General features: G+C 30.9%; 1 protein-coding gene across 1 annotated transcript; it reads left to right on the top strand.

Annotated features, from left to right (window-relative positions):
• Positions 1-1,023: 1,023 nt before the first annotated feature.
• On the top strand, positions 1,024-11,338 carry LOC141393787 (cilia- and flagella-associated protein 299-like). The gene is made up of 2 exons (XM_073967257.1): positions 1,024-1,445; positions 10,849-11,338. The coding sequence occupies exons 1-2, from the start codon at positions 1,119-1,121 to the stop codon at positions 11,242-11,244; spliced, it is 723 nt and encodes a 240-aa protein (XP_073823358.1). The 5' UTR covers positions 1,024-1,118; the 3' UTR covers positions 11,245-11,338.
• Positions 11,339-11,410: the final 72 nt, after the last annotated feature.

The raw sequence follows: 11,410 nt of genomic DNA, 5'->3' as shown, positions 1-11,410 counted from the left end.
TTTTAAAGAATATTTTTTCACCCACCTTCACAGCAATAAACGTGGATTTTTAAAGAATATTTTTCACCCACATTCACAGCAATAAACGTGGATTTTTTAAAGAACATTTTTCACCCACCTTCACAGCAATAAACGTGGATTTTTTAAAGAACATTTTTCACCCAACTTGTTTTTCCTAATAAATTCCAAGAATTCGACAAACATTTTGTTCCAAAAAAGTTGTCCAAAAATGATGCCGGAAAAAATCGATAATTTCAAAAAGTTGCCCAAAAATCGATCAACCTTTTTCTCCAAGAAAATAAAAAAAATCGACCAAAAAATTTTACCAATTTTTTGGTGCAAAAATTAGAATCTTTATCGAAATTCTGAAAGTCCTATGGCTCAATTCAATTTATAAAAAATTTCGACCACTTTTATTTTTGGTCGAAAAAATAACCCAAAAGTGGCAACTCTGCAAATGGATCAATAAACATTTGTTGAAAAAAAACATCTTCAATGAAACATGCAAATGCCTCATAAAATATTTACTTGTTTTGACATGGTAAATTGTTTAGATTTGATCTCGAGGAGGAGGAAATGCCTTTGCACCGGAGGGGGTGGTATTTTTTATTTTGACAAAGTAGCACTCTTCCATGAGGCCATTAAAATCTGTGTAAATGATGATATGGCAAATTGATGGAAAATCAATAAATCGCTTGTAAATAATAAACAAATAATAGTTTCCGGATGGAGGAGATAGCGGTAATTAAATGGTGGAGAATAGTTCATCGAGCCACAAGGTAATTATCTTTAGAGGAAATTTACAATAGTTTGGTTGAGTTCATCAATCATTTTGGTAATGTATATGGTTTTGAGACAGTCTTAAAAATGGTCAGCGGGTTTGATGATCGCAGGGTCTTTTATAGAAGACCACAAGGTCTTCTTATAAAAGACCAAATGGGCTTCCATAGAAAAACAAGTGGTCAATATAACAAAGACCCTGTGTTTACCCTAATTTCCCCACTGTCTTTTGTCAAAATTTTCCAAAACTTCAATAACTTTCAAACAACAAAAGCTTGAATTTCAAAATTTCTTCCTCCTCCCCCCACTTCTATTACCCACAATAACATTTTGTCATCATGAGCGGCGGTGGTACCATAGCAGCGGATATGTTCCTCTTGGATTGTCCAACCTATGAAGATTATTTGGATACATTCATTACCCGCAATGATATACGTTTTATACGTAATGTACGCTTTTGTCGTATGCTGGTGGAATTGGGCTATCGTTCGACAGCTGAAATCTATAGTCCAGAACAGTTTGAACAACATAAGGCGGCAGTTGAGGAGTCGCTATGGCCCATTAAAAAATCCACAATCTTCTTCAGTGATGGTATGAAGTCAACGGATCCGGTTCTACTTGAAATGGCTCAAAGGGAACGACCAAATGCTCAGAAAATGATATCGGTAAGAAAAATCCACATTTGTTGAAGGTCTCAGAAAAATAATTTTTAAAAAATCCACTTTCGTTAAAGGTACCAGAAAAATTATCTTTAAAAAATCCACGTTTGTTGAAGGTTCCAGAAAAATATTCTTTAAAAAATCCACGTTTGTTGAAGGTCCCAGAAAAATTATCTTTAAAAAATCCACGTTTGTTGAAGGTTCCAGAAAAATATTCTTTAAAAAATCCACGTTTGTTGAAGGTCCCAGAAAAATATTCTTTAAAAAATCCACGTTTGCTGAAGATCCCAGAAAAATATTCTTTAAAAAATCCACGTATGTTGAAGGTCCCAGAAAAATATTCTTTAAAAAATCCACGTTTGTTGAAGGTCCCAGAAAAATATTCTTTAAAAAATCCACGTTTGTTGAAGGTCCCAGAAAAATATTCTTTAAAAAATCCACGTTTGTTAAAGGTCCCATAAAAATATTTTTTAAAAAATCCACATCTGCTGATGGTCCCATAAAAATATTTTTTAAAAAATCCACATCTGCTGATGGTCCCATAAAAATATTTTTTAAAAAATCCACATCTGCTGATGGTCCCAGAAAAATATTCTTTAAAAAATCCACGTTTGCTGAAGGTCCCAAAAAAATATTCTTTAAAAAATCCACGTTTGTTGGAGGTCCCAGAAAAATATTCTTTAAAATGTCCACGTTTGTTGAAGGTCCCAGAAAAATATTCTTTAAAAAATCCACGTTTGTTGAAGGTCCCAGAAAAATATTATTTAAAAAATCCACGTTTGTTGAAGGTCCCAGAAAAATATTATTTAAAAAATCCACGTTTGTTGAAGGTCCCAGAAAAATATTCTTTAAAAAATCCACGTTTGTTGAAGGTCCCAGAACAATATTCTTTAAAAAATCCACGTTTGTTGAAGATCCCAGACAAATATTCTTTAAAAAATTCAGCTTTGTTGAAGATCCAATAAAATATTCTTTAAAAAATCCACGTTTGCTGAAGATCCCAGACAAATATTCTTTAAAAAATTTACCTTTGTTGAAGATCCAAGAAAAATATTCTTTAAAAAAATCCACGTTTGTTGAAGGTCCCAGAAAAATATTCTTTAAAAAAATCCACGTTTGTTGAAGGTCCCAGAAAAATATTCTTTAAAAAAATCCACGTTTGTTGAAGGTCCCAGAATAATAACCTTTAAAAAATCCACATTAGTTGAAGGTCCCAAAAAAATAATCTTTAAAAAATTCACCTTTGTTGAAGATCCAAGAAAAATATTCTTTAAAAAAATCCACGTTTGTTGAAGGTCCCAGAAAAATATTCTTTAAAAAAATCCACGTTTGTTGAAGGTCCCAGAAAAATATTCTTTAAAAAAATCCACGTTTGTTGAAGGTCCCAGAAAAATATTCTTTAAAAAATCCACGTTTGTTGAAGTTTCCAGAATAATAACCTTTAAAAAATCCACATTAGTTGAAGGTCCCAAAAAAATAATCTTTAAAAAATTCACCTTTGTTGAAGATCCAAGAAAAATATTCTTTAAAAAAATCCACGTTTGTTGAAGGTCCCAGAAAAATATTCTTTAAAAAAATCCACGTTTGTTGAAGGTCCCAGAATAATAACCTTTAAAAAATCCACATTAGTTGAAGGTCCCAAAAAAATAATCTTTAAAAAATCCACGTTTGTTGAAGTTTCCAGAAAAATATTCTTTAAAAAAATCCACGTTTGTTGAAGGTCCCAGAATAATAACCTTTAAAAAATCCACATTAGTTGAAGGTCCCAAAAAAATAATCTTTAAAAAATCCACGTTTGTTGAAGGTCCCAGAAAAATTTCTTTAAAAAATCCACGTTTGTTGATGGTCCCAAAAAATATTCTTTAAAAAATCCACGTTTGTTGAAGGTCCCAGAAAAATATTCTTTAAAAAATCCACGTTTGTTGAAGGTCCCAGAAAAATATTCTTTAAAAAATCCACATTTGTTGAAGGTCCCAGAAAATATTCTTTAAAAAATCCACGTTTGTTGAAGGTCCCAGAAAAATATTCTTTAAAAAATCCACGTTTGTTGAAGGTCCCAGAAAAATATTCTTTAAAAAATCCACGTTTGTTGAAGGTCCCAGAAAAATATTCTTTAAAAAATCCACGTTTGTTGAAGATCCCAGACAAATATTCTTTAAAAAATTCACCTTTGTTGAAGATCCAAGAAAAATATTCTTTAAAAAATCCACGTTTGTTGAAGATCCCAGACAAATATTCTTTAAAAAATTCACCTTTGTTGAAGATCCAAGAAAAATATTCTTTAAAAAAATCCACGTTTGTTGAAGGTCCCAGAAAAATATTCTTTAAAAAATCCACGTTTGTTGAAGGTCCCAGAAAAAATTCTTTAAAAAAATCCACGTTTGTTGAAGGTCCCAGAATAATAACCTTTAAAAAATCCACATTAGTTGAAGGTCCCAAAAAAATAATCTTTAAAAAATTCACCTTTGTTGAAGATCCAAGAAAAATATTCTTTAAAAAAATCCACGTTTGTTGAAGGTCCCAGAAAAATATTCTTTAAAAAAATCCACGTTTGTTGAAGGTCCCAGAATAATAACCTTTAAAAAATCCACATTAGTTGAAGGTCCCAAAAAAATAATCTTTAAAAAATCCACGTTTGTTGAAGTTTCCAGAAAAATATTCTTTAAAAAATCCACGTTTGTTGAAGTTTCCAGAAAAATATTCTTTAAAAAAATCCACGTTTGTTGAAGGTCCCAGAATAATAACCTTTAAAAAATCCACATTAGTTGAAGGTCCCAAAAAAATAATCTTTAAAAAATCCACGTTTGTTGAAGGTCCCAGAAAAATATTCTTTAAAAAATCCACGTTTGTTGATGGTCCCAAAAAATATTCTTTAAAAAATCCACGTTTGTTGAAGGTCCCAGAAAAATATTCTTTAAAAAATCCACGTTTGTTGAAGGTCCCAGAAAAATATTCTTTAAAAAATCCACGTTTGTTGATGGTCCCAAAAAATATTCTTTAAAAAATCCACGTTTGTTGAAGGTCCCAGAAAAATATTCTTTAAAAAATCCACGTTTGTTGAAGGTCCCAGAAAAATATTCTTTAAAAAATCCACATTTGTTGAAGGTCCCAGAAAATATTCTTTAAAAAATCCACGTTTGTTGAAGGTCCCAGAAAAATATTCTTTAAAAAATCCACGCTTGTTGAAGGTCCCAGAAAAATATTCTTTAAAAAATCCACGTTTGTTGAAGGTCCCAGAAAAATATTCTTTAAAAAATCCACGTTTGTTGAAGATCCCAGACAAATATTCTTTAAAAAATTCACCTTTGTTGAAGATCCAAGAAAAATATTCTTTAAAAAATCCACGTTTGCTGAAGATCCCAGACAAATATTCTTTAAAAAATTCACCTTTGTTGAAGATCCAAGAAAAATATTCTTTAACAAGTAAAAAAGAGTCAGTCGGCTTTGCCGACAGATATATACCCTCAGCCAATGTGAAGTGAAACTTTCACCTACGGACAGATCGAATGTATTTAAGGTCTCTTCAGAGTTTTGTGGCCCTTTTGCGACATTTGAACTTGCCGACAAAAATGTGGATTAGTAGTTAACTGCACTAAGACACAAATGTTGAACCTTTGTGGGGGAGGTACCTTTAGGGAGGACCGATATGGGCCATTTTAGAAGTTAAATTAAATTTTGACAAAATATTAGGAGATCCAAATTTTAGACCAAATTGGTTGCCCCATTCAAGTGATATCGTCCTAGAAGTTGTGGACCGGTATTGCCCATGAAACTAAGTTTAGATATAATATGACGAAGACCAAATGTTGGACCAAATCGGTTGAACAGTTCGAGAGTTATAGGGATTTTTGTAACCTTTCGTGCTGTTTTCCTAAGAAATATGGACATGCCCCTGAAAAAACATTTACCGTCGTAATGGAGGAAGCGAATGCAAATTGCTTCAACAAAAATGAAATTGAACTTATCCGAAATTGTGTGTGAGAGGTACCAGAAGGAGTAGACAAATATAGTCCATATTAGAACCTGATCTATATCTGGTAGATATATTAGGATGTGCAAAGTATGGATTACATCGGTCACTCCCTTTAAGAGTTATCGTGCGCAAAATTTTTCCGAACATTTTTGAACTTTTGTGGGGGAGGTACCTGAAGGAGTGGACCGATATGGCTTATCTTCGAATTTAAACTATGTTTGGACAATATTACGGAGCCAAAATTTGGACCGAATCGGCACATCCGTTCGAGAGTTATCTTGGGCTCCATCCACTACACACGGTGTTATAGGGGCTTTTTGCATCTTTCAGGCTATTTTCTCAGGAAGAATGGACTTGCCCCTGATGAAACTTGTACCGTCGTATAGTGGGCAACGAATACAAGTTGTTGCAACAAAAATCAAAGCGATTCGAGAGCAGGTCCTAATCTGAACTTATCTGAAATTTTGTGTGGGAGGTACCCGAAGGAGTGGACCGATTGAGTCCATTTTGGAATTTCATCTAAGTTTAGTAGAAATTTCACAAGTATGGATCAAATCGGTTACTTCCTTCAGGAGTTATCGTGCGCTCAAATTTTCCGAACATTTTCGAACTTTTGTGGGGGAGGTACCGGAAGGAGTGGACCGATGTAGCCCATCTTCGAACTTAAACTAAGTTTGGACAAAATATTACGAAAGCCAAATTTTGGACCGAATCGGCAGATCCGTTCGATGGTTATCTTGCGCTCCAACCACAAACACGGTGCCATAGGGTTTTTTGTAACTTTCAGACCCATTTTCTCAGGAAGTATGGACTTGCCCCTAATGAAAATTACAGCGTCGTATAGAGAACAGCGAATACAACTTGCGTAAACAAAAATCAAAGCGATTCGAGACCAGGTCCTAAACTGAACTTTTCCGAAATTTTGTGTGGGAAGTACCCGAAGGAGTGGACCGATTGAGCCCATATTGGAACCTCATCTAAGTTTGGTAGAAATTACACGATGTGCAAAGTATGGACCAAATCGGTTATTCCCTACAAGAGTTATCGTGCGCACAAGTTTTGCGACAATTTTTGAACATTTGTGGGGGAGGTACCTGAAGGAATGGACCTATATGGCCCATCTTCGAACTTAAATCGAATCTGGACAAAATATTTCGATACCCAAAATTTGAACCGAATCGATTGATCCGTTCGAGAGTTATCGTGCGCACCAGCCAGCCAGACAGACAGACAGACAGACAGACAGACGGACAGACAGACAGACGGACGGACATTGCTAGATCTACTCAAAATTGTCTGAAACGGATATCGTACAAACATACTTGGGGTCTAAAACCATTATTTCGATGAGGCACATTTTTGGTCGTATCAAAGTGTAAATACCCTCTTTAGCCTAAAGGCTGAGGGTATAAAAAAATCCACGTTTGTTGAAGGTCCCAGAAAAATATTCTTTAAAAAAATCCACGTTTGTTGAAGGTCCCAGAAAAATATTCTTTAAAAAAATCCACGTTTGTTGAAGGTCCCAGAATAATAACCTTTAAAAAATCCACATTAGTTGAAGGTCCCAAAAAAATAATCTTTAAAAAATTCACCTTTGTTGAAGATCCAAGAAAAATATTCTTTAAAAAAATCCACGTTTGTTGAAGGTCCCAGAAAAATATTCTTTAAAAAAATCCACGTTTGTTGAAGGTCCCAGAAAAATAATCTTTAAAAATCCATGTTGGTTAATGATTCTAAAAAAAATATTTTTAAAAAATCCACGTTGGCTGATGATTCTCAATAAAATATTTCTAAAAAATCCACATTGTTTGATGATCCTCAATAAAACATTGTTTAAAAATCCACGTTGCTTGATGATCCTCAATAAAACATTGTTTAAAAATCCACGTTGTTTGATTATCCTCAATAAAATATTTTAAAAAAAATCCACGTTGGCTGATGATTCTCAATAAAATATTTTTAAAAAATCCACGTTGGCTGATGATTCTCAATAAAATATTTCTAAAAAATCCACATTGTTTGATGATCCTCAATAAAACATTGTTTAAAAATCCACGTTGCTTGATGATCCTCAATAAAACATTGTTTAAAAATCCACGTTGTTTGATTATCCTCAATAAAATATTTTAAAAAAAATCCACGTTGGCTGATGATTCTCAATAAAATATTTTTAAAAAATCCACGTTGGCTGATGATTCTCAATAAAATATTTCTAAAAAATCCACGTTAGCTGATGATTCTCAATAAAATATTTTTAAAAAATCCACATTGTTTGATGATCCTCAATAAAACATTGTTTAAAAATCCACGTTGCTTGATGATCCTCAATAAAACATTGTTTAAAAATCCACGTTGTTTGATTATCCTCAATAAAATATTTTAAAAAAAATCCACGTTGGCTGATGATTCTCAATAAAATATTTTTAAAAAATCCACGTTGGCTGATGATTCTCAATAAAATATTTCTAAAAAATCCACGTTAGCTGATGATTCTCAATAAAATATTTCTAAAAAATCCACATTGTTTGATGATCCTCAATAAAACATTGTTTAAAAATCCACGTTGCTTGATGATCCTCAATAAAACATTGTTTAAAAATCCACGTTGTTTGATGATCCTCAATAAAATATTTTTAAAAAATCCTCGTTGTTTGATGATCCTCAATAAAATATTTTTAAAAAATCCACGTTGTTTGATGATCCTCAATAAAATATTGTTTAAAAAATCCACGATGTTTGATGATCCTCAATAAAATATTTTTAAAAAATCCACGTTGTTTGATGATCCTCAATAAAATATTGTTTAAAAAATCCACGATGTTTGATGATCCTCAATAAAACATTGTTTAAAAATCCACGTTGCTTGATGATCCTCAATAAAACATTGTTTAAAAATCCACGTTGTTTGATGATCCTCAATAAAATATTTTTAAAAAATCCTCGTTGTTTGATGATCCTCAATAAAATATTGTTTATAAAATCCACGTTGTTTGATGATCCTCAATAAAATATTGTTTAAAAAATCCACGATGTTTGATGATCCTCAATAAAATATTTTTAAAAAATCCACGTTGTTTTATGATCCTCAATAAAATATTTTTTTAAAAAATCCACGTTGTTTTATGATCCTCAATAAAATATTTTTCAAAAAATCCGCGTTGTATGATGATCCTCAATAAAATATTTTTAAAAAATCCACGTTGTTTGATGATCCTCAATAAAATATTTTCAAAAAAATCCACGTCGTTTGATGATCCTCAATAAAATATTTTTTAAAAAATCCACGTTGTTGGATGATCCTCAATAAAATATTTTTAAAAAATCCACTTTGTATGATGATCCTCAATAAAATATTGTTAAAAAATCCACGTTGTTTGATGATCCTCAATAAAATATTTTTAAAAAATCCACGTTGTTTGATGATACTCAATAAAATATTTCTAAAAAATCCACGTTGTTTGATGATCCTCAATAAAATATTTTTAAAAAAATCCACGTTGTTTGATGATCCTCAATAAAATATTTTTAAAAAATCCACGTTGTTTGATGATCCTCAATAAAATATTTTTAAAAAATCCACGCTGTTTGATGATCCTCAATAAAATATTTTTAAAAAAATCCACGCTGTTTGATGATCCTCAAAAAATATTTTGGAAAAATCTACGTTGGTTGTTGATCCTCAATAAAATATTTTTTAAAAAATCCGCGTTGTTTGATGATCCTCAATAAAAGGTTTTTATAAAATCCACGTTGTTTGATGATCCTCAATAAAATATTTTTAAAAAATCCACGTTGTTTGATGATCCTCAATAAAATATTGTTAAAAAATCCACGTTGTTTGATGATACTCAATAAAATATTTGTAAAAAATCCACGTTGTTTAATGATCCTCAATAAAATATTTTTAAAAAATCCACGTTGCTTGATGATCCTCAATAAAATATTTTAATAAAATCCACTTTGATGATCTTCAATAAAATATTTGTAAAATGTCCACGTTGTTTGATGATTCTCAATAAAATATTTTTAAAAAAATCCACGTTGTTTGATGTTCCTTAACAAAATGTTTTGAAAAAATCCACATTTTTTGATGTTCCTTAACAAAATGTTTTGAAAAAATCCACATTTTTTGATGATCCTCAATAAAATTTTTTTTTAAAAATCCACGTTGTTTGATGATCCTCAATAAAATTTTTTTTAAAAATCCACGTTGTTTGATGATCCTCAATAAAATATTTTTAAAAAATCCACGTTGTTTGATGATCCTCAATAAAATTTTTTTTAAAAATCCACGTTGTTTGATGATCCTCAATAAAATATTTTTAAAAAATCCACGTTGTTTGATGATCCTCAATAAAATATTTTTAAAAAATCCACGTTGTTTGATGATCCTCAATAAAATATTTTTAAAAAATCCACGTTGTTTGATGATCCTCAATAAAATATTTTTAAAAAATCCACGTTGTTTGATGATCCTCAATAAAATATTTTTTAAAAAATAATAAAATATTTTTAAAAAATCCACGTTGGTTGATGATCCTCAATAAAATATTTTTAAAAAATCCATCCTCAATAAAATATTTTTAAAAAATCCACGTTGTTTGATGATCCTCAATAAAATATTTTTAAAAAATCCACGTTGTTTGATGATCCTCAATAAAATATTTTTTAAAAAATAATAAAATATTTTTAAAAAATCCACGTTGGTTGATGATCCTCAATAAAATATTTTTAAAAAATCCATCCTCAATAAAATATTTTTAAAAAATCCACGTTGTTTGATGATCCTCAATAAAATATTTTTAAAAAATCCACGTTGTTTGATGATCCTCAATAAAATATTTTTAAAAAATCCACGTTGCTTGATGATCCTCATTAAAATATTTTTGAAAAATCCACGTTGCTTGAAGATCCTCAATAAAATATTTTTAAAAAATCCACGTTGCTTGATGATCCTCAATAAAATATTTTAAAAAAATCCACGTTGTTTGATGATCCTCAATAAAATATTTTAAAAAAATCCACTTTGTTTGATGATCCTCAATTAAATATTTGTAAAATATCCACGTTGTTTGATGATCCTCAATAAAATATTTTTATGATCCTCAATAAAATATTTTTAAGAAATCCACGTTGTTTGATGATCCTCAATAAAATATTTTAAAAAAATCCACGTTGTTTGATGATCCTCAATAAAATATTTTAAAAAAATCCACGTTGTTTGATGATCCTCAATAAAATATTTTTAAAAAATCCACTTTGGTTTATGATCCTCAACAAAATATTTTAAAAAATCCGCAATTTTTTGATGATTCTCAAAATTATTTTTAAAAAATCCACGTTGTTTGGTGATCCTTAAAAAAAATATAATTTAAAAAATTTTAAATTTCCTAAAAAACTATATATTTAAAAATTGAACTTTTGTTCTTCTTCCAGACAATAATTTTCATCAAGCATCGCCTCAAGACCGGTTTCGAAATATCCGGTTACATTGATTTTGAACAAAGTTTACATCAAGCTAACTTGCAAGAAGAAAACTCCACTGATTGGTCGGCGGTATTTTCGGAGCGTATAAAATTGAAACCAAAACCCACTGATCTGAGTTACTTCGATTGGCACAAGGGCCTAGTCCTGTATAATGATTCGGATAATTATCTGGTGCAACACGATGTGGATTACGGGCTTATATTTATGCACAAAGGAGATCACAAAAAGGTCTGTGTCGATATTGGAAAGCCGGAATATAGTAAAAATTGCAGCCGTTCCATGCATTTCTCTGAGCGTTATGGTCATGTTGTGTTCTATGATCATGTGATACGTAAGAAGATTTGAAGAGGAGAGTTCACATTGTAAATCACTTTTGTTTGAGTGAGAGAAATAAATTATGTTTTTCATCTGCAATTGTTGTTGGTTGATGGATGGTAGAAGGAGGAGGTAAGTAGAAGTTGCATTATTGGACCCTTGCCAGCTGCAATTGCTCTTGTATTTTGCTTATTTA

Source organism: Musca autumnalis, unplaced genomic scaffold, assembly GCF_047663935.1.
Source record: "Musca autumnalis isolate F117 unplaced genomic scaffold, ASM4766393v1 scaffold_2, whole genome shotgun sequence".
In the NCBI taxonomy this organism is placed as follows: Eukaryota; Metazoa; Arthropoda; class Insecta; order Diptera; family Muscidae; genus Musca; species Musca autumnalis.
The sequence above is the reverse complement of the archived record's forward strand: the minus strand, read 5'-3'. Positions and strand labels throughout refer to the sequence as shown.